This window comes from Manis pentadactyla, chromosome 4 (genome assembly GCF_030020395.1).
Source record: "Manis pentadactyla isolate mManPen7 chromosome 4, mManPen7.hap1, whole genome shotgun sequence".
Classification (NCBI taxonomy): domain Eukaryota; kingdom Metazoa; phylum Chordata; class Mammalia; order Pholidota; family Manidae; genus Manis; species Manis pentadactyla.
The window spans coordinates 83327936-83352593 of NC_080022.1; the positions used below are offsets into that span (position 1 = coordinate 83327936).

The 24658-nt window shown below is 34.0% G+C and overlaps 1 protein-coding gene across 4 annotated transcripts in view; it reads left to right on the plus strand.

Moving 5' to 3' along the window:
- The window catches only part of PTBP2 (polypyrimidine tract binding protein 2), an 80807-nt gene that overhangs the window by 43717 nt on the left and 12432 nt on the right, over window positions 1-24658 (plus strand). For all 4 annotated transcript variants that reach the window (XM_036883821.2, XM_036883822.2, XM_036883823.2 and 1 more), the window contains exons 6-8: window positions 4482-4646; window positions 4733-4843; window positions 11350-11545. In XM_036883821.2, coding sequence (XP_036739716.1) covers window positions 4482-4646; window positions 4733-4843; window positions 11350-11545 — 472 coding nt within the window. The remainder of the gene's footprint in view (window positions 1-4481; window positions 4647-4732; window positions 4844-11349; window positions 11546-24658) is intronic.

Genomic DNA, 24658 nt, shown 5'->3' on the forward strand with positions numbered 1-24658 from the left:
TTTAATGGGAGATAATTCCTCATAGATTTTAACCTTTGTGAAAAGTGACTTTTCAAGATCATTTTGATAGTTATGAAGGCATTTAAAACTTCCTGTCTGAAAGATAAGGATAAAATTGATTTGAGCTGTTTTTTTATTATTTTTTATTTTGGTATAATTTTCATTCCTTTTGAACAAGTTGTACTTCTAAGAAATTCATGAGGAAATTTACCAAAAGAAAATACCTGTTCTATATTCTCTTTATTTAAAAATTAAAATGGCATTTAATAAATATTCAGTTTTATATATTAGTATTTTTGGTAATTTGTGAATACATTCTCATTTTGAAAGATTAAAAATGAAAGGTATATATAAAGAATAAAGATAAGTCATCAGTAGATGTGTGTATGTAGGGAAGGGGGATTCATAAATTTAGGTAGTATAACCAGTAACCAGTGAAAGCCCCATCAAGAAGCAACATATTTGAAGCAAACTTCAAATTGGTTAGGGAATAAGGCACTTACTCCAATCTTGGTTATTCTAGACACAGAGCAATCAGTGCAAGGTTTCACTTTTGGAAAAATTGGCAGGCATATTTTTTTTAATATTTGAAAGCCCTTTAGTTTTCTTTCATCATCCTTACATTAATGACTGGTCATGTGTTATGACTTCACAATTCTTTAAGGACAGTAATTGTATTTTAAAAACACTATATTCTAAATTATCTCTTATTTTCTTCAGTGTTAGCTTTTTGTCTCTCCCTGCTGCTGTCTGTTCATACTTCAGAATAGACAATTGTGTTTTATTGGACTTGGATGCTTTCCTCTAGAGTAAAGTAACGAGGAATTGGATATAAGCTGGGATACCCCCATATGCCAAAGAGGTCTTCTTTATTCTGGGCCAGTGAAACTCCCTTTAGAATTTCTTGTTCCTTTAGTAGTGTTCCTAATTTTCTTTTCCTGTTTTTTTTTTTTAATGGTAAGGGAGACAGATGGCGAGAGGACTGGAGGAAGAGGACATTAGGTTATTTCATTAGTCAGATTTTCCATTAACCCTTTTATTTGCATGTTATCCCTTCTGTGATTGCCTGTTTATCTGATTCCTGTGGCTGCTAAAAGCACAAAACTGTTCACTATGTGTTCATGGTGTCTTCTGTTCCTTTGGTTACATTCCTTTTTTGCAATCCAGGAATTTGATAAAATTATTCTCAGCCAGTGATGACCTTCTCTCTCTCAAATGTTTGCATTTATTCCATTTTATATTCATTTATAGATACTTTAATAGGGTTTCATAATAGAAGAGAGGCAAATAAATATTTGTGTCAACAATAAATTCTTCCACAATCTTTCATCAAACCACCAAGTCACTCTCCTTGATATCTGCCTAGTTTTCTTCATCTTTCTTGCTTCTTGACTAGGTCAGACATAATCACCTATCGGCTATGTTAACTATAATGGCTGTCTTACAGATGTACTTTCTTTCTTTTCCCTCTTGAATTCTTTCTCAAGTCTAGCCAGGTATATATTTTCTAAAATGTACTTACCTAAGTTACCCGCTGCAGCAGACATTTTTCATGTTCAGGATAAAGACCTTTCTAGATGGCTACTGTTTCTGTCTTATGACTACTCCCACCATACTTGCTTATGCTTCTATCCCAAAAGTAATTGTAAATCCTCTAACCTGGCTTGTTTTCAGTGGTTCTCTTATTTTCAGTTTTTTGAGGCTGCTGTCACTTATGCCTGCAATTATTGTGGCTAGCTTGCCTTTGTACCATTTTTCCAACTGGTATGTCATGTGGCCAGTTGCTAGATACCTTCAGGTCTTCCCTTAGCTAGTTTTCTCCAGAAAGCATTGTCTGATCCACAGAGTAGATTAGGTTTGGATTAAGAACCTTCTGTATAAATTAAATTCACAGTGATGTGCTACCAAGTATTTTATCAGATTGGCTAAAATTAAGATGGGTAATGCCAAGTGTTGGTAACAGTATAGAAAAGTTTGAACTCATGTATTATATATGAATGTAATGGGAGTGTAAGTTGGTAAAATCATTATTAAAAATTTTGACTTACCTAATAAAACTGAGCATATGGATATTCTTGGACTTAGTACATCTCCTAGTTACATTCTGAGAAAACGTAATGTTTGCATTAAAAGATACATATGGGGAAGTTCATGGCACCCTGATATGTAATCACCCAAAGCTAGAAATGATGTAAATGTTGAGCAGCAATAGAATGTTGTGTGGTGTATTCATTTGTTGGAATACAAAAAGAAGGAACAAGCTACTGGTACCTGCAAAATCTGAATGTACAGCATAAAAATAATGTTTATTGAAAGAAGCCAGACCAAAGTAGAATATATAAATGATTTCATTTTTAGAACTGGGAGAAAGCATGAATGTGTCTTCTCGAAGGTTGGTAATGTTCTTTTAACTAATAAGATAGTCATTCAAAAGATAAGTCCAATTTGTGATGTTCTGTTGTACTGTTTACACTTTAGATTTGCGTCCTTTTCTGTAAATAAGTTAAAATTATGTTGCAAGCTAACTCTGCAAATCAAAAAAATGTGTTACTTGTTTATAATAATGGAGAACATAATTGTTAAGCTAAAAAAAGGAAGTTGAATAAGAATAATATTGGGAGAAAAATGTATAGAGTAGATACATACATATATGCTTGGATTTCTGGATGGTAAAGGATCCTTAAGCTAATGATGGTAAGGAGTGGGTAAGGGGAAGCAGACAGAATGCCAGAGTTGTAGAAGAAACTTCTAACCTTTTATATTGTTTGGGTAGTGTACCATGATGCTGTGATTCCTATTTTAAAAAGACATTCCATTATTTAAGTAGCAGATGTTAGTGTTATCCTAACTTGTGGTATTTTCATACTTGTAATAATAAATTATAAATGTAAGGGTATGTTCACTAATGAAGAAAGTAATACTGCAGTGCACTACTTAAAATACTTTTAAAATAAGTAATGGGTTAAATACATGCAAACATGTAAAGTAATAAACATGCTCTAGAAATCTTTTTATCCCTCATTAGTTTCTTTATAACTGTATTCTCCATAGAGTGTAAATATCTCTTAAATATTTATCAAATATTTCATAATACTAGGTTTGTATTAGTCACTTTAGCCAACATAAAAATTTATAGGTCATATTATTATTTAATTAACATTTAAATAATTAGGTTTGACCAGATGAAAGTGTGGGTATGTGGTCTCTTTTGAGTTCCAAGCTGTATGATCCCCTGGTTACATGGTATTGCAATGAAATGACTATTCTTTTTTTTGTCCCTAGCTTTATTGACATATAATTGACATATAACATTGTGTAAGTTTAAGGTGTATGACGCACTTACATATTCCAGAGTGATACCACCAGAGCACGTGTGCTGCCGAAGCAAGCGCTGACCATTCTTGCTTGTTCTTGAAAGTGTCCTGATTCTTGTGTTCTCCTTCCTTTTTGTTCATTATGCTCAGTTTATATTCCTATTCATCTTCCAATACAGCTTTTTCAAACTATTAAGCAATATAAAGGTATTTGTCATTGTTAACACATTTAACAATTATTTGCCTTTATATAGGTTTTTGATTCCTATAAGGAAACAGTTTATTTCTACCGTATCAATGTATCTGTCACAGTAGTAACAGGGAAGGCATGATAGTAATAAAGGTAGTCTTTTTTCGACCCTTTAACATATTGTTTAGTTGACAGATTTCCTAAAAATACTGTATTTCTTCAATTCTGTACATATATTTTTTTCACATGTTAAAATCTCAGAAATCAGGATGTATCTTAAAATAATCTGTCCTGGTTAAATAATATCTTATTAGTCATACATAAAATAATAGTGCATTTTATAATTGATGGTATATTAGCTACCATAACATGTATAGAAAATATCCTTCATATTTTATCTTAAAATGTTCCTTAAAATTTTGTGACTTTGCAGTATAGTATGTATCAATTTCCATTGAAATTGGTTGGAACTTCAAAAAATTCTAAAAATTTTGGTGTCAAACTAGTATAAAAAAGAATATGTATCCTGATTATTCCTCTTTTGGGATTGTAACAAATAATAAGCTTTATGGGAGTTATTTTGGATAATCTGGTAATCCCCTTTTTGAGGTATATTATGTACCTTTCTTATGGAGTCAATAATGTTAGATTAAAGTTTTATTTTTGTTCAGAATATTTTCTGATTATATGGATCTGCCAAAATGCATCTTGTTCTTTGGAGAATAAAGTACATTGCCTACCTATCTTTACTCATTCAGTGATAGTCCCAAACCCTAGATAATTGTTTTGAAGTAAGTACTAGTAGAATATTTATTTGCATTATAAACAGACAATACCTGACTCATGGCAGGTGCTCAAAAGCATATATTGGGTGAGTGTTAAATTTTGTTTATATGTGTTCCATAAAAGTAATACGTAGCCAAGTATAAGTGAAAATACTGAGTGTGTTTCTAAAGTGCTTATCTTTGAATTTTCAGCGTGCTCAAGCAGTTCTGCAGGCTGTAACAGCTGTCCAGACAGCAAATACTCCTCTAAGTGGCACCACAGTTAGTGAGAGTGCAGTGACTCCAGCTCAGAGTCCAGTGCTTAGAATAATTATTGACAATATGTACTACCCTGTAACACTTGATGTTCTTCACCAAGTAAGTTTAATTTGCATATTTACCTATAAATCGGAGAAATTATAATACAGTAGGTAAATAATGTTTTGATTTTAATGTTTTAACAGATATTTTCTAAATTTGGTGCTGTATTGAAGATAATCACTTTTACAAAAAATAACCAGTTTCAAGCTCTCCTCCAGTACGGTGATCCAGTGAATGCTCAACAAGCTAAACTAGTAAGTCCAGACCTCTTTTTGAGATAGTGATATTTTTCAGTGGTGGATACACAGCACATATATACAAATATGTGTATATATATCTTATAGTATTAATATTGACATAACTTAATAATACCATGTAGCCTTATCGATGGTGCAAATTGGTATTATTAAGGAAGTATTAGAAAAGCATATTACTTAAGACAAAAAAGAAATGTTTGTTTTTAAGGGTAGTCATATCTGCAGTTACTTTTAATATAGGATTATATTATTTTGCATTTTTGTTTGATTTTGGTCCATAAGTTTTGTACTTTTGTGGATATAGCAGAATTATATTGTACATGCACACCTGTGTAAGATCTTAAGTGTTTTACAGTGGCAGTTGTAAGTAATTAAAACCGTCCATTGTATGTTTCATTTCTGATACTGTGTTCCATAATGGTTGGATCTCTGACCGTAATTCATTCCTGAGTTCTTGAATATTTTTCTGTACCTCCTTGAGCATGTTAATGATTTTTATTTTGAAATCTCTTTCAGTAAGATTCCTGAGAGAGATTTCATTTGAATCTTTTTCTGGTGTATTCGTAATTTTGCTTTGAACTAGGTTCTTTTGATGTTTCATGTTTGTATGTGGCGCCCTCTAGTGTCCAGTAGCTGTACTCTCTGGAGCTGCTCTGCCCCTAGAGCGATGTTGGGGGTTGCAGGGGAGTGGTGTTGGTGCCTGGGGTGGGTGGGGAAAGCTGTTTCCTGCTTCCCAGCTGCTATGCCTTTCTCCACTGCTAGAACCAGTACTGCTATGCCTGTCTCCACTGCCAGAACCAGTGGGCTGAGCACACAGGCATAAGCCTCTATGCTTTGTGTTTGTAGCTGCTGTAGGTGGGGCTTCCCTCTGGCTGTCCTAACACCAGGGTAGGGTTTGCCAGTTTGCGAGCCAGGCAGGGCTGGCCAGGAAGAAAGTGCAGCAGGCTGCGTATCTCGCAGCGGGGCCTTGGTGCTTCGTAGCCAGCTAGGGGGCTTGAGCACCTGAAGATCAGGAAAGTTCCCAATCTGCTGGGCAGAGTGCACCGGAGAATTTTGTCTACCTGTCCTTTCTCCCAACCAGTAAGCTCTGTGCAATCCTTGCCCCTTTAGTAGCCCTCTCGCTGTTAAGAAGTCTCTCAGCCCGACTTTCTTTTGTCCCAGAGCAGCCAGATATGGATCTCTGCTTTCCACAACTAGCTGGAATTTCAGTCTCTCCAGGTATTCTCCCTGTCTTAGCTTTCCAACCCCCCTAATCATGAGAGCACCGTGCAGTGTAGGTTTGTGCTCCCAGAGCAGATCTCCAGGAGTAGGTGTTCAGCAGTCCCAGGCTTCCACTCCCACCCCGCTCTGTTTCTCTTCCTCCTGCTGGTGAGCTGGGGTGGGGGAACAGGTTGGGTCCCGCTGGACCATGGCTTTGCTACATTACCCTGTTCCGTGAGGTTTATTCTTTTTTCCAGGTGTATGCAGTCTGGCACAGCCCTCTTTTCTGTTGCTCTTTCAGGATTAGGTGTAGTAACCACATTTTCGTATTATATGCGGTTTTAGGAAGAAACCTCTGTCTTACCTCTCATGCCACCATCTTTAATCTCAAAGACAGACCATTTTTGATTATTGTTGCTTTGCCTTTTCCATCCTCAGACTCCCTTTTGGGGAGCAAAAATAGCTGCAAGTAGCACAAATGCTGTACTAGTCAAAATAGCATAATGGAGTGGTTTACCAAGTGTAGTTACAGTATTTTTTTGTGACTGCTACTAACAGAATAAGAATTTCTCCTATGTTACAAGGGTATGCTAAGATTTAAAGAGGTAAATTACTTACCATAATGCCACTATCTGTATGGCAGACATTTTCTCAGTGTACTTTTCTCTAATATGTTGTTACTCACTGGTTCTGAGTCAAATGATCTAATCTTACTTTCCTTCTCAGGCATAAATTAACAGTTATTTTTTTCCCCAAATAATTATCTTTTTTGACATGCTCCAGCGCTCCAGTTTTGGAGGTATTTTATATCTAAAAGGTAGTTATCAAAATCAGTGTGGTATGTGGTTTGTCAGGAGCAGATATTCTAGAAGCCATCATCTCTATGGCATTTTTTGCAACTTCAAACATTTCAATATATTGCACATTTTTCTTGATATGAAATATTTTCTTGACATTCCCTTCTGATTTGGAGGAAGAGTATTTGGTAAAGGACAATGAGATAGAATTTGATTAGGAATTAATTATACCACATTGGGCTTAATACCACAAGGGGAAAATAGTTTATATGTGTATCTCGTCTGAAGTAACCTATAATTACATTTAACCTCATGATTCATGATGAAAGATTATTATGTTATCAGGTATTTCAGTTTTTCATTTAGTTTTTAACAGATAACAAACATCAGACTATGGATGTTTGTGAATGTTTATATATATTCACTCTGGTTTTCTCTCTAAAGATGCCCAATTGTAATTCTAAGAGAGTAGGTAATTGTATGGTATTAACTATTAAATATTTATTCTAGTATTTGAACCCAACTTCATTTCACTTACTGGAGGAGTAGAAAGCAGTGTGCTTCCTAAACTTGCTTGCACCATTATCTTGTTGTCCAGACTTTTTGTTAAGACATATGCATCTGATAACTCCAGTAATCTTTCTACATGCTTATGTCTAGAGACTGTGGAGTGTATCTAGAGAATAGCATGTAATCTAAAAATTGGTACTGGTTTAAATTGACCAGCATCAACTACAAATTGGCCCTGTACTATACCTGAAAAATCTTACACATTTCTCTAGTCAGCATGTTCTCCCATATTTCACAATAACTGTCAGAAATTTCTCTTTCTGAGTCTCTCTTCATTCTCACTTACAGCTTTGCCTACTACTTCTCAGGAAAAAACAGTAACTGAGATGGAAACTACATCAGCTTTTCTTACAAAACCTATACTGTACCTATCTCTCTTTCCTAATAAAAGATTCAGGTACTTCTAAGACCAGTAAACACCAGGTGCCATCCTCTTTGGCCTCCCAAGAGACTGTGCGTTATCTCTCAGCCCCTTTTTCTCTGATACTTTTCTCTGTGTTGACCGCTTCTCTCCAGTGTCTCAAGCGTCCATAAGTTGCTCTCCTTTTAAATGAATATACCCTGAACCCTACATATCTCCATATATCACCCTGTCTCCCTTTTCCCTTTTTGTTTACAACCAGATTTCTTAAATAAGCTTTGTTTGCTGTTAATACTTACCCCTTCTTATCTTTCTACCTACTGTAATTTGGTTTCATCCCTGATTTGCCCAAATTGTTCTTCCCAGCATCACCAGTGATCACTAGAGTCATTAAATCTCAACAGTATTGTTCAGTCCTTAACCTTTAGATAACATTTGACACTGAGCCATTCTCTTAAAATCCTCTCTTTCCCTGGTGTCTGACACTTCTCACTAGGTATGGCCCACCTGTCTGTTTCTTCCTTGTCACATCCTTCCCCTTCTAGCCAGGGGAACTCACCTGTTCCCACAGCTCATACCTTTGTGACTCTGACAGTGCTCACATCACTTTCCCTAACTCAGATTTCTTCTAAACGACCCATATGAGGAACCTCATGGACCATGGAGTACCTTCAAACTTATCATGTTCATTTCAGCTCTTGTCACCTACCCCTCAAAAACCCCTGCTCAACCTCTAGGTGTTCCTGTGTCAATAAAGTTGAAGATACCAACTTTAGTGTCAGTAACAAGCCAGAACACATGGAGCCATCCTTAATTGCTGCTCTTCTGTTCAGCCTATCACCAAATATTAGTGATTCTATATCCTAAATTTCTGTGGAGTTTATCCTTTTGTCTCCAACTCTCTTGCCTCCATCCTAGTCTAAACCAATGTTTTTCAGAATTGTGGTCTCTGATGCTACAAGTTTTGCCAAGCTATAAATCAGCATTGTTCTAGTTACAATAGTTCAGTGTTGATGGAAATTCTGACAAAGACTCTTTTCATCATGCAGTGTGTGCTGGCTAGCTGCTAGTCCACGAACCACAGATTGAGCAGCACTGATCTAAGCCATCATTTCTTAAATCTCTTCTTCATTGGCCAAGTAACTAAATTCAGCATTCTGTCTTACTATTATTATTTTCTGACATATCTATTATTTTTCCACAGAGTAGTAAGAATGATCTCAGCTTAATATTACTTATTCTCAATGCTCTTCAGTAAGTGACTTTTTGTCCTTAAAATCCTCAGTCTTAACATGGCTTACAAAATTCTTAAGTCAATTCTCAGCTTGTCTTTCTAGGATCATCTCCCACCTTTTAACTATGTTGGACTTCTTTTAAGTAGCTTGCATATGCTGTATTTCTCTGATCTCTCAGGTTTACAACCTGCTATTCCATTTACTAAGACTGTTTTCTCTTCATCTCTTTATGCCCAGCTTGTTCATATCTTTATGCCTTATTTTCCTCGTTCAGTTATCAGTTTAGAAGTCTCAGGCATCTAACCTTTCAACTAGATCAGATACTTTTTTTTCTTAGTTCTTAACCACCACACATCACATTTATAATTTCTTTTTAAGTGCCTGCATTTTCTTTTGGACTATAATTTATATAAGAGTGGGTACCATGTCTGCTTTGTTCCATGCTACATTCCTAGAACCTGGCATAATGTATGCCATATTTTATGAATTAGGACTTTTTATCCTGTTTCACAACTTTTCCAGAACCTGGTGGGCTACAGATTTCTTCCCACCTTTCAACCATCCATGTACATCTCAGTGTATTGTAAAAGGAGTTGATTCTAAACTTTGTAATTCAATTGCTACATTTTTATGCTTGTTAAAACTGTGGAGGCCATATAAAATTATAGACAGGAAAAAAAGTTTAGAAAGAATCTCAAGCCTCTCTCTCTACTTCTAGTGATAGATCAAATAAATGAGAGATGAAAAAAATCTCTCAAGCACTAGAAATTCATTTTAGCAGGCAAAGTATACCTTAAGGTTTTGGGAAAGAGAATTTACAGTGTTCTTTAAAATATGACCCAGAGCCTACTTAAGTTCTTGTCATATAGAGTGCTTATAAAAAATGGGACTCTTAGTCCATCCTGAACAACAAATCATAATCTTTTGGGGTTTAGGAGCCAGTATTCAGTTTTCTTTGTTTCTGAAAGCTCTGGAAATCCCTGTTGTATAAAAGACAGTCTATATGACCAGAGCCAACCAAACTCTTTTCATGTACTATTTTTGATCTTTGGCAATTACATTCAGTTAATTGGAATTTTTTCCCTTATCAATTTGCTTAGCAAATTAGAAAAAATTTCAGATTAAAAGTGGAGATTTATTAGTTAAGATTGGAGGGAGAAATTCAGCAATATTCTGAATTTGTCCTAAAGTGGGTGTATATTGCAGCCCAGTCTCTTTAAAAATCTCATGTGAAAAAAATGGCCTGATAGTAAAACAGTGTAGTTGTAGATACACACACCTAATGGATCTTGGTCTGTGTAAGTATCAGGTTGTTACCAGAAAACTGTTTTTTCATTTTCAGTGATTTCATAGAAGCAAACATGTTCTTTATTTCTTACCTATTTTTTTTATATAGTAAATGTTTATTCTTTTAATGAAAAATTAACAATATATTCATGCCTCTGTTCTCTAGCTTGTTACAGTCTTACACTCAACTGGTAGAAAATATGGTGATCATATAGAAGCAGGGAAAAAAAGACATAGTAATCATAACAGCAACATAGTCCTTTATAATTCATGCTGTGCTTTGTCATGTGGTCTTTTATTTAATCCTCATAATAACCCTGTGAGGATCATGGTAGCCATTACCATCTCTGTTTTACAGATTAAGAAATATTCTGAGATTCATAGGGGTTATGTAACTTGATCCAGATGACCTGAATGTAGGCTTTCAACTCTAGAGCTTACATTCTATTTCAGAACTTTTGGGAATGACATTGGTTTTGTAGATCAACATTTGTTCTAACTAAAGTTGAATACCTTGGGTTAAAGGAGGATACTAGTTTTTGCCCATTTCGTGGGAATTGCTATTATGCATCATAGTGATATTTATTTGGCTTGAAGCACCTCATAAAATGTGGCACCAAACAGCAGAAATAACCTTATAAAATTATACCGATTCTTGTAAGTACTGTCATGTAGCAAAGAACAGATACACATTAAAATTAGCTTTAAAGTATCGTACAGGCTATTAATGATACTGCCTTGGCAGGACTGATTGTATTTGTGAGTCTTGTTTTTTTTACTTAAGCTACTTGCAAGTTTCTTGGATTAAAAATATTAGCACATGTGCTTAACTGTGTTTCAGTTTTAAGCAGAAACTTGTATTTAAAGAAGATAATATTTGTAGAAACTAATACATGTACGTACAACTGGGATAGCAAAGAATGATATCTGACAATTGATCCCTTTCCTGATGGCTTTTATGTGCAGGTTTTCATTGTTTTTTTATTGTCAAAGCTGTGCTTTTTGCTAATTTTCATTCCTTAAAATTTCTGATATACTTCATTCACTTTACAGGCCCTAGATGGTCAGAATATTTATAATGCTTGCTGTACCCTAAGGATTGATTTTTCCAAACTTGTGAATTTGAATGTAAAATACAACAATGATAAAAGTAGGGATTATACAAGACCTGATCTTCCATCTGGGGATGGACAGCCTGCATTGGATCCAGCTATTGCTGCAGCATTTGCCAAGGAGACATCCCTCTTAGGTATGATTTATTGTCTATACCACTTTTCTTCCATTTCGCCAAATGGAAAGTGCCTGTTTAACTCAAGTAAGTATGATGAATCCCTCATTTTGGAATTTAAGAATTTGTTAGGTTTTATTTTTCTCAGGTGAGAAGGCATATGAATGCTGTTGGAAAAAATACTAAAGCGTTCTTCATAAGTGTAATTGAAATTATCAGTTATATTCCTCTTACCACCCTCCCCTTCTTTCCCAAACTAAAAGAAGAAATACTGTTGAGTTCCTAATAAAATTTTTACACTTTAAACTTGATGTCACACTGTCTAGGTCTCAATCTATGTCCAGGACTCTTGTGCATATTCTTTAGGACTAATCTGATTGTTTTAATTTAATTTAGCACTGCATAGAAAGAGTGAACTGTTAACACATATAGGTTTTTTTCAAAACATAGCTAGCCTCTCTTAAAAAACAATTTAAACTAGAAAGAATTTTTTATAGAATTTATCTTGGTGTGTTTATTTGCATTTTGTCTTAATCATTTATATTTCACTTCATTTTACAATGGATTTGACCCATCTAACAAAAAACAATGCAAAAATTTGCAACTAAGTTTATGGAGTCAAGATAAAGAAAATGTAGGGGAAAATGTTTTATAAGTAAAATGAGTGAAATGATTTATTTATAACTTTAGATAAAATTTTTGCATTTATTTTGTGCAATTTGCCCATTTGGTGTTTGGATTCTGGGTGGAGTCATTGTTAGCAGCCTTTCTAGGGAAATTCATCACCATTTTCCTTGTGATCTCATGGCCTAAGTGAAATTTTTTTTTAAGTAATAATAAAAAGTCTTTCTCGATTTTTTCATTAAATTAAGAAGACCTGGCATAACTACTAACTTTTATCTTACTCTATGCTTTTATTATTCATTTTTCAGGTGTCTTCATTTTTACATTAAGGGGTCATGAGTAAAGTTGCTTATTTATTCTTAATAAATTCTAGTGTCTTCTTTCAGCTCTTACTATTTTTGTTTCTGCACTCTGTCTAATAAGTAAAAGGAAATGCCTTTTGGTGAATTCATCTTCCTTTACTAAATGACTCATCATTTACCTGTTTTTAATGGTTTTCCATTTTGTTATAGCTTTTCTTTTTCTTTTGAGTATCCTTAGTTTTTGAAAGTAGGTAAGTTGCAAGTTTTAAAAGTCAAATAATGGACTCCAGTAGTTTTGATCATTTACAAGAGGTAACCACTGTTATATTTTGATATTTTTTCCTCTTTATGTAAGTACATATTTTGTTAAAAATTAAAATCACATGATTTTGTGTTTCATTGTAATTGTCATTTTACCAAGAATTGTTTTTGAGACAATAGTTTAATAAATAGCTGTGTAGCATACTAGTGGATATGCAGTAGTTTCGGAAGTACCTTTGTTGGACATCTGCTTCCATATTTCTTAATAAAAAATAGCATTGTGATGGAAACCCTATGTATAACTTATTTGGCTTTGAAATTATTTCTTTAGGCTAGACTCCAGAACTAGAGTTATTGAGTCAAAAGAAAATGTTAAAGGGTTCTGATTCTTCCTGCAAATTTTTTCTTAAAAGGATATACTAATTTAAGCTAACACAAATAAAAAGAGGATAGCTATTGTACTTTTTCTCCCACTAGCATTGAAAATTATTTTTTTGATTTGCTAAGATTTTAATGTGATAGGTATATCAAATTAGGTTACTGTTTTATTATCTTAAGAGATAGTTTATAATGTTTAAATGCTTATTAGATACTTGTAAGTCTCTGCATTGGTTGTCTGAATTCTTTCTTTTGGGATATATAATGTATATTAAGGATATTATGTTCATATTATGAGCTCAGCCTTCAACTTTAGTCACCTGTTTCAGACTGGCCAGTTTATAGAAAAAGTATTTTTAAATAATGTATCTCAATCCAAATCTCCATTTATAGGACATTAACTTTTTTTCCACACATTGTATGGATATTATCATCTTTATAAGGAGCCACTTACTGTTTTGCTTTTTAAAGTAGTCTTCAAACACCCTTTATAGTGACATTCAGTATTGCTTTAGTGAGGTCTTGCCTTATGGAATGGTAACTAAATCTTTTCTATGTTTTATTTGCCTCCAGTGATATTTAATAAGTCTGGTGACTTCAGTGTACAACAAACTAGTATTGATGGGACCCATTTCCTGCTGAGTCTTCCTCAAACAGTACTTATTCAAGATGAAGTAATTGATAGGTATCTCTGTTTTTCAAAGACGATTTAAGAACACAAGTACTAGGTGATGATTCTTTTCTGCTAAGTATTTTGGGGATTCACTTTACCTTGCATAATTTTTGTATCATAGGTAAGCACATGACGATTTATTTTGGAATCAGTATTACACATTTTAATTGATACTACACAGTACTTTTCTAAGACTAACATTTATACCTGGCTTCTCTGCTTTTTTTCTTATAGTGCTAGGGATCACAGTGTTTCAGAAAATGTAATTTATTCTAGAAAGGAGACTGAGTGTTTTGCAATTAGTTAGATCTGACATCTAAGTACATAATCACAAACCTGTCAGATGATTAGTTGTTCACATATTTTGCTTCAGAGAACAAAGTGATCAAAAGTCCTTGAGATTATAAATTGAGACATTATAATGAGCAGTTTATCATGTTTAAGAAATGTAGTTAATTTATTAAGGGGTGGATCACTTTAAGAAAAATTGCTAGAAATAATGAATTTTTTATGGTCATGTCTGCATTTAAAAAATTAGGAAAGGTAGTATGTATAGAGAATACTTACATTAGAGCTTTTCCATGTATTTTGAGTTGAATAAAGTAACAGTCAGCCATTCTCATACAGTCTGGACAGAAAGACAAAGCAAACTTTGTATAGGAAATATGTTGATGTTAAAGTAATTGATAATCAATAACACATACAAAATTTTATTCATAAAGACAAATATGTAGTCCTTATAACAGTGTTTCCCAAGCACATTGAAATCACCGGTTCCTACTCTAAACTGAGAATCATTATTTAATTGTATTGTTTAAGCAGTAATTCTTCAGAGGTGTTCTTGTGCTTCATATTGTATCCCAGTTGGAAGCATAAAACATGTGGTTATCCCACCTCTTAGTGATTTTAGCCATGCTTTAAGATTGTAGTTTCAGGTGGTAACATTCTGATCCTTGAACTGTTTTTCTACTAATGGTTTTTAATCTACTAATGATTGCTGCCTTAATTCATTTCATTTGGAGGGTGCAAGTGCTGCCCTTTTCCCCCTAATTGACACATTCATTCTACATTAATTAGTTGAAAATCTTAATGTAGAGTTTTCCTTCACCAGCTAGGGCTATGTGCAGGATAATTAGTTAAATTTTTGTATTATTGACAGATTTTTAATAGAAGAAGTTGATGCCTAGCTTTTGTTTGTTTTTAGTTAATTATATAAACCAGGTTATGAATGGGCACAGTCTAGATTCTTCCCAACTTCTGCTTTAAGCTTTAGAAACTGTTGGTTGCTTCCAGGTCCTGGTAGCCCCAGAGTGGTTGGAGATGGTAACCTTAGTCTAGAGTGAGCAGTTTTATTTACTTATGTAATTACATTACTTTTATTATTATTATTAGAGGTTTTGGCCAGTGGCCCTGAAAAGAAAAGGGGGTAGATAAAGGACTGAACAGGGCTAATTAAAATTTAAATATTTTTCTCTCAAAAAATAATTCATCCCCCTAAAATAAAGAACCAGGAAGCATTAATATATTCTCAGAAATTACCAACACACTATAAATCACTTCTCTCATAGCTAATTGTGAGAAAAAAATAACTTCCATATATGAGTGTGATTACTCAAAGGATTTAACATCCTTCAGGTGTTCTTTTTCTTGTATCCATATGAATTTGCAGTCTGTGGCTGTCTGTTCTTTTTAATGTGAGTCCTGTAAGATGTGCAGTAGAAACAAACATCTTCTGTGATGCATTGCTATCTTAATATATGCTATTACAGTAGAATGATGAGGGAGAAAAACTATAAAGCCGAGTAATTAGAAATTAATTAGCATTATAGTGGTGAGCTAATAGAGTAGGACTCGTATGTTTTCTTTAAATATATTTAAGTGATGCTTGTGTTTCTCCTTTTGTGTGCACATGTTAGATTTTTTTAGAAAACAAGATATACTCATCCATTGTTGTCTTTAGGCTGTTCATGGTTTCAGTATCCTCTAAAGGTGGATGTTATTTGGAAATTCTTATTTTGTTTTTTTACCAAACTATTTAGTAGCCCTAGAGCTTAGGAAAAGGAAAATTATCACTTGGTATTTTCATGAGTTTGTAAGGTTACTTTCAGTTATTGTGATGTAGACCATTAAACAGGCTTTCTGAAAAGAAATGCTGGTGAAAAATCTTAAAGATACACATATACCAGTTGCTAAGGTGTCTTGCCAATGGGTTTCAGCCCTGGACAGATTAACTATGGATTCAGTGAGACCGAAGAAATGACAGTGGAATGTTCTTGGGGTGAAAGGGTTATACCCAACTTTATTCCCATGGTGGCAGGTCAGTCAGTAGACACCCATCCAGTCAGAGCACGTCTCCCTACAGCAAGCCAATCTCTGCCTCTGGGGCTCTCTGCCCCTGCAGACATCTCAAGTCTCTGTCCTCGATGCTCCCACCAAGCCAGCCTCTGCTCTCCTACAGTCATGCAGCCAAGCGCACTGGGGGCAGCTCTTTATATAGAGTCAGTAACAACATATGGCCCACACGTGTGTAGTGAGCTAGCTGACCAGGGCCATGTGAGAATCTTGGTCATAGGAGAGAATCCGGGCCATAGGAACCTTCACTTTCTCCACATAAGGAGTGTGGTCTTTTTTGGATGATTAGTATTGATAGAAGGGATTAGCTATTTTTCCTGCTACAATTTGCTGTCTCTAAAAATATGGTTCTGTTATCAAAAAGCCCTTTGGGATAATTCCAACCATAGGAAGAACTATTTAGAAAATTACTAGTTTAAAAGTAGTTACACTTAGATTCCACCTTTATTGCTTACAATTCTTATTTCTTGTGGCAAAAACCTTTGAAATGCTATGGCTTGCAATGAAGTTGTCTCAATCCCAGGAACCAAAGGTTGTCTGATCCATGTGGATACTAGTAGTAGTTTATTTATTGAGTAGTATTATGTGCTGGAATTGTTCTTAGTCCTTTTTTTAAGAGTTACTCCTCACATTCATGTCTAAACTCATTTACCCTATTGCCCCCATTTTATAGAGTTAAAAACTGAGATACAAAGAGATTAGCAGTTTAGTCAAATTTCCATACTTAGGGAGTGACTGAGAAAGTCTGGCAGTCTGGCTCCAAAGTCCATACTCCTAACTGATACACAAATAAACAGTAGAATAAAATGTACTGTAGATTAGCTGGACCTTTTAGCCTGCCCCTTCCTCCCCTGTGGAGTTAATATAGAATAATACAATACATGTAGTAAATATATAAGTCCTATAGTTTTAATTTCCTTCTTTTCTCATTTACTAAGATGTTTTCTGTTGCTATGACAGATTGTTTTTTTGTTGCTAAGTCCATTCAGTGTTTAACCTGGTTATTTTATGATTAGAAAACCAGAGATATGTATTGTTTCTTCTATCTATTGAAAGTTAGATCCAAAATAGGGATATATAAAATATGCAAACCAAAATACAATAAACTGACTTTTTAAAATTTTTTCACAAAATATGTACATTAAAACTTACATACTAAAATCTTAATTTTATCAAAACCCTAATCTGTGATGTTCTACTATAAGACTAATTATAGCAAAGAAAATTATGCCCATAAAATTAAAGCAAGTAACTTACTGCAGGGAAAATGAAAGCTCCTGTGGCCAGGATCCTTACCTGATCCTAAACTATTTGATGCTGTGACTGGCCCACTGCTAGGCTAATGCTTACACACCCGTTGACAATGAGCCATTATTGTCATGTTCTGTATATAAAGAGCTCTGCCCAGTGCTCTGCCTGGAGATGGAGGCAGAGGCAGAGACAGAGATGATTGCAAATGCCCCAGAGGCAGACATGATTCTAGCACTTGACCTGCTACCATGAGAATAAAGCTTGATATGAACCTTTTTACCCCTAACATTCTGCTGCTGTTACTTGTTTCACTAAATCCAGAGTGAATTTGTCAGTCAATCCTCCTCAGGTAAGACACCTACTGCAGACACATTTGAAAGCTTTCATCCAAGAAAGACCAAAATAATTACTTAACAATACCCCAAAATCCTAGAAACACTAAACTACATAGATTTTTAAAGCATATCACTAAATGTCATAGTAATACCCCCCAAAAAGAACAACCATATAATTAAAAAAGGAATATTTTATCATGTTCAACATAAACCAGAAAATTTTGGTAAGATGTCACTTGAAAATACCTGTAGTGATTCACATCCCATATCTTTGTTTTATCTAAGAAGAAACTAGTTGAGGATGCCTATTTTATATGTGTGTTCTTAGAAAATCATCTTGAGTTCTTTGGATTATTATACTATCTTTAATTTTGGTATGGCTGAATTTTTTAAATACAAATTTTTCATTCTTTAAATTGTCTCCTTTAGAAAAAAAAGTTGTAAGAGCTGAGGTAGAATTGTTTGTTTTAAATTTTCTATTAGTGGATAAAATTTTAACTGGAATCACAAATTAACTTGAAGCAGTAACCTTTAGAGAATTTACTTAACTCTTTGAATCCATTTTGAATAGTACTGGCATGAATGTGTTTAAATATGGAATTTTTAGTCTTCTCAGCAAAGGAAATTGTTTGGTAATAGTTGCACACTTTGGAGATAAATGTAAAATCAGCCAGAAACGTGATGTAAATATTAGAAAAAATATGTTGTTGAGTCAGTTCATACTTACCAGCATTCTTGAATGGATTAAGCTTACTTTTAATGTTATTCATAGGCAACCTTTTTTGATATAAAGCTCTTAATGGATGGTCACATACTCTTTTCTTAAACTGATCCATTATATTCACCCACTATATTCTCAGCTGTAGTTTTAAAAAACTTCCTTTTATTAGTCCTGTTATTTACCTTCTCTTTTTCCATGACAGTCCATCACATATTTGAAAACCTCTCTTGTACTCATCCTAGTGTTCATATTTTTAAAGCTAAACAGCCTGAATTCAGTGGTAATCAACTCTGGCCTCTAAATACAGCAAATAACCTTAAATTAAATCAGACTAGATTTTATTTTGAAAAAATATGTTTTTGAGAGTTGGAAGTATATATGTAGCATGGTTAAAACAAAAGCCTTCTAAAGTTATGTTAGTGCTGCTTTTGCAATAAGTAGAAAAAAGAATATGTTTGTGACCTTAGTATGAAATGTACCTCTATCTAAAGGTAAAAATTATGCAGATTTTCACTAGTTCCCCTAAAAGTACACCAAGAAAGTAATAGATACATATAGGAAATTTCATTTAGATTCTCGATCTTTCTCTTTCAGTTCTTCCTAGCTTATTTCTATTCCCTTCTGCTGTATTTTCTTTTTTGCTGTTGATACTGATTTTAATTCAAAGTGGTATCCACTCTCTGAATCTACCTTTCCTATTTTCCCCCTACTTTCTAGATTTTTTCTGATAGCTTCTTAGGTGATTGCCATGGGCATTTCACATCTCTAGAAGGATTCTGCCTCACCTCAGTAGCATCCTGGTTTGTTTTTTTCCTTGCATTATTCAACAATCTTAGCACCATGCTAGGCTCTGCAGGGACTCAGAAGAATTACAAGGTAATTCTGGTGGACTAAGCTCTAATGAAATATGTGGTAGAGTTAGTATGGAATTACAACATAGTGAAGTGAGTAATCATCCATAGGAAAAATTGGGGGAGGGAGTTAATGGGCCAAAGGCCATTTGATTTGGATAAGAAAAAAGATAATTAAAAAAAATACAGCATGAACAAATGTGATAAAAGTATATGTCATGTTTAGGGAATGAATAAGCATTCCATTATGAATAATGTAAAAGGTAATTGGGAAAATATGAAAGGCAGTGCCAAAAAGAACTAGTTTGGGACAAGACTGTAGAACTGCTGCTATCTCAAGGAGTATTTTGGAGTCTTAAGATATTTAGTCTAAACAAGGGATTTGGGATGAGAATGAAAAGAAAGAACTATGGGAGAAATTAAACATAAAAGTGGTAGACTTGGCATCTTACTGATATGATTACTTATAAAGAGTTAAACTTGTGGAGGAGTTCACCAGATAATAGGAAATTCAGCCTAGTACATGGGTAAGAGTGCTGTGGGGTTGTGAGGTCAAAAGTATGATATTTATAAGTTTGGTTTAAGATTCCCTAGGTTTAGCAGAGCAAGAAAGTTAAAGAAACTGAAACATTATGCAGTATAGATATGTATTGTGGGAAATTGAAGGATGAAATAGATAGGATTAAAATTTGAATTGCCTGTTCAGTAGTTACCATAATTTATTCATAAGAGTGGGTATAAATCATAATGGATTACAGTTGTAAATACGATAAAGTATTACTGCTCTTTGAAGAAATCTATAATAGAAAGAAAGGAGAAAAGATGTAGTTGAGGAATAAAGCAGAGAGTCCAAGAGGAAATGTTTGTTTAGGAAGTACGAATAATCATCAAGAGTATGAGTTCCAAAACCAGATGTCCGTCCTGAGTTCAAAATTTGGCTCAGCTTCACTGTCTCAACTTCCACATTAGTAATGAATATAATGACATGGATATAGTAATCTCTGTGTTCTAAGGCTGTTGTGACAAATAAACGTGTTAAGATATGTAAAGAATTTGGACAGCTCCTGGCATATAATGAATGCTCATTCCAAATTAACTAGTGTTTGTTTTTTAGGCTAGCTTAAGTCCTAGAAGTGACCATTCTGCATTGGCTCAATGGAAATGTTAGGGCCTAGAAAATACAGTTATTTTTTTAGGAAAATTTTGAGAATTAGAAGGGATTTTTATCAAGCTTACATAGAAATTATGGGCACAGCTAAAGTTAGAACTGAAGACATTAACTTTATAGTCCATATTCTTTATTCTCGCTATTCTATATCTTTATGAAGAATGAGAAGTGGGGGAACAGATGGAAGAAGGAAGGACTTTTGAAGTTGGTTGAAAAATTTGAGGGAATTCTCATCTATATTTCATATGTGTTGAACATAATGAGAGTAAGAGTTAGCATACTAAGTCTTGTGGATTTTTAGCGAACTCTTGAGAGTAGACTAGGAAATTGGCTTAAGTTGGATAACAAAATGTTTATGGAATCACTTTGGGGGTATGTATGCCTGTGTTTTCATTTTAATACTTACAAACCTCACATATACTTACATAGCCAAAATACAAGATTGGATTTATCCAAGTCTGGCATTCTAGAGCACTAAAGGACTAGGAGAGCAAGCAAGCCAAAACACTTAGGCTACACGGTAAAGACAAGCCAAGAGAGAATAAGAAAGGGAACTGTTCCTCATAAAGGCCAAAAGTGGGTTCATTAATTGTTTGGGAGTAGGAGGATTGAGAAGATGGAAGAATGAAATCAGGAAAGGGAATTTAGATTTAAATGTTAGAAATGAATGCTTTAAAAAAAAAAAAAAGAAAAAAGAAAAATCAGAGTTGGCAAGAGAATTTGCTGAAGCGGAATGTTGTAAAAAAATCATCAAAAGTAACATTTTCAAGAAATCATGAGGCCAGTATGTTAGATCACAAGATGCTAGGATGGAAGAGAAGGAGATAAAGCCAGGTGCTATGAGAAAATGTCCCAGTGATCTGATGGCTATTTTGATAAGAAATGATTGCATGGTGTTGACATCATAAGCTGTCCTAATTTGTTGGTGGTAGAATGGGAGCCTGAAAGTAACATTGGGTAGTGGGGTAGAGTGATAAATAATATATCTTTTTCTTCCCTTTGGAAAAAAGTTTAGGGAGATAAAAATGACTTTTTGAGGGAATTAATAGAAGTTTTGTTAGCACAAAGTATAATTAAAAAGTTTCTTTAAGGGATACATTGAATAAAAATGCAGTTGTTGATAAAAAAGAATGGATTCTGGAGGGCAAAATATGAAATGAAGGGAAGGTTGGTAGAAAAGGAGGAATGGATTATTTCAAGAAGGAATAGCAGTTGTCATTCTTGTCAAAAGTGAAATATTTTCAAATCAGGAAATAAAATGTTGTAAAAAACTGCCCTTCCCACCGAAGACCATATTTACGATTGGAAGGGACCTTTGAAGTCCCTTCCAATAGCCCTCTGTTCAGTAACAAACTACCTGGTGTCTTGAACAGGGAAAAGATAAGATGAAAAGAAATAATGTAATTGATTTTGGATAGAAGTTTTAGAATGGGAAATGAAGGGATCCTGCATCCTTAAAAACCAAGGATAAAACTGTTGTGGTCAAGAGGCGTCTGAGGAGACATGACGGTAATGGGATTCTGGACAAAAAAAGGACATTAGATGCAACCTAAGAACATCTGAATAAGGTGTGGACTTTAGTTAATACTAACCCATTAATATTGGCTGAGTTACTGCAACAGTTATACTGTACTAATGTAACGTGTTGATGGTGCCAAAGGGGTGCCTGGGTTATATAGGAACCCTGTAGAACTTCAGTTTTTTTGTATATCTAAAACTTTAAAAATATTTATTAAAAATCTAAAGTTTGGAATGGAAATCATTTAAAATAAGCTAACAAAAAATTTAATTGTTCAGTTGAAATGGGCAGGGTTAGGGATGTCTGTGTTCATCAGCAAAATATGACCTGAAGGGAAGAAGGATAGATACATAATTTTTATCACTTCATAAGAACTAACATGAGAAATTTATAATATTGGTGAATCACTCAAAATATCTAGGTGGCCCAGCTGATGAAGATCATTTCACATGGAAAGGATCCCTATTATGCCTTCTGTTTGTTTAGCATATGGCAGTTTGTGAAATTCTCCAGCAGTATTTTATCTTTATGACAAACCTGGAAGTAGAGCAGGCATTTTTATCCCCCATTATCAATATGCTTAAATAAATAGTTTTTTTTTTCACGCATACCTGCTGCCTTAACTAAAGATGTAAATCAGTAAAATTAAAGTTATTTTTACAGCTAAAAATAATACACTGGAGCCAATGTATATAACATTTTAATAATCTTTACAAAGGGGAGATGGTAAATTTGTTGTCTACTCTTAAACCTAGGAGTTAATATTAATATAAAAAATAATGTAAAATTCCTTTTCAGAATGTACTATTATGGTATAAATAGTGAATCATGTTTTGTATGTAGGTTTTTATATTTTTATTATAGTAGACATGTAGATTAAACCTAAGAAAAGTTTTTGCTGATTGACCAAGTGAATTTTTAGAGAAGGATATCCTGGGGTTAATTGTAGAATCTGTCCTTAGAGGTTTTAAAAGTCCAGTAAAAACTCAGTCTATTCTAGTGATTTAGAACTGTGTAAAGATGGCTTAAGGAGTTTGTCTGACTTAACCAGCCCAGGGGAGGAAATAGGAGAAGGGAAATAAATACTAGTGGCATTAAGGACAGTGACTACCCTCACCTCTTTAAACCACTCTTGTACCGTAACTGTGGGCTACCTAAAATTGAAGAAAGATCATTTGCAGGATAGGTCACCTGACTTAGTAGCCCTGGCCCAGAATAGTGATTGTAAGTGGAAGAGTAGGGAGACTGTGAAGTAGCATTTGGACACTAGTCAATGGTGGACGCCTCATAGCTTATTTTCTACTTTCTGTTAAGCTTTCTATTACTTCCTTACTAGAAGGAGGTAAATTGCATATACTTTGAACCCAAATTTTTCTAACAAGAAAATCAGTCTTATTTTTACTAAAGCACAGTGTTGTGTATTAAGATATGGCATTCTCTGGTGGAATTTTTTTTTAAGTCTCTTACGTCTATCACACTAAACCTTTAGCCTAGACATTTAATTCTCAACATTTTAGATTAATTTCAATTATTATAATTCTCAGTGATCATTTTTCTATGATAAGGCTTGATATTTTAAATATTTTGCCAATAGGGTATCTCCATTAGAAAACCAAAATTTCCAGAAGAAATGAATTTTAAAAAGTTATATTTTTAAATATTTAAGGTTTCTTTGAACAAATTTTTCTTTACTGTTGAATATTTTGGTGTAATATTCATTAGTTGTTTAATTGTATATTGACATGGTAGAGATGTATTTTAGAAGAAACCATTTTCTGCAGAAACAAAGTGTTAACCTCAGTTTGCCATATGTAAATTGATATATCAAATTTAGGTAGATTGATATTTGTATGTTTCATGAATGTCATTTTTCTTGAAATGTCAACAAGGAAAGATGAGTAATAGGTGACTTAGAACTATAAATTTTGGAAGTGTCAGTAGTGTCTAGTCTTAACTGCATGTCTCACATTAAAAATAATTAATATATGTATGTACTCACATCTGTCATATATATTACAGAATTTCCTTTCCTTTGGAGTGAGTAAATGCATCTTGAATTTTTCAGTATTTTTTAAGCAGCCCATTATGTATAAAGTGTTACAACAAATACATATTTATGGCAGTGGTTCTTTAAATGTATAGAGATGTTTGGGAAACCCCTGAGACTGTCTCAGTGGGTCCATAAAATCAAAACTATTTTCATGATAATACCGAAGTGTTACTTGGTTTTTTACTGTAATTCTCTCATTAGCATACACTGGAGTTTTCCAAATTACTCTGACAGCTTATAGAATATTGATTATGTGTTCTTGTTCTTTAAAAATGTTCTTGGTTTTAATTTCTGATATATTAAATTCAGTTGATATAACCCAAATAAACAAAACCTCTTGTGGTCCTGAGAATTTTTTAAGAGTGCATAGGGGTCCTGAGACCAAAAAGTTTTTGAGAATTTCTTCCCTGTGGGGTACAAAAAAGTTCAAGATAATTCTAGTAAATAAGTAGGAGTATTTTAATAAACTGATGATGGTTGGTGAGAGTCAAGAGACATACAGAGAAAATGCATGGGATTAAGAGACTTTTGAGATTATTTTAATTTTGGTAACTAATTATAATTTTTCAGTTAAGTTTTTCTGGCTTAGTGGGCCCTGAGAATCGCTTTTTGCCTATTAGAATCGAACATTAAACCAGAAATTGAACTG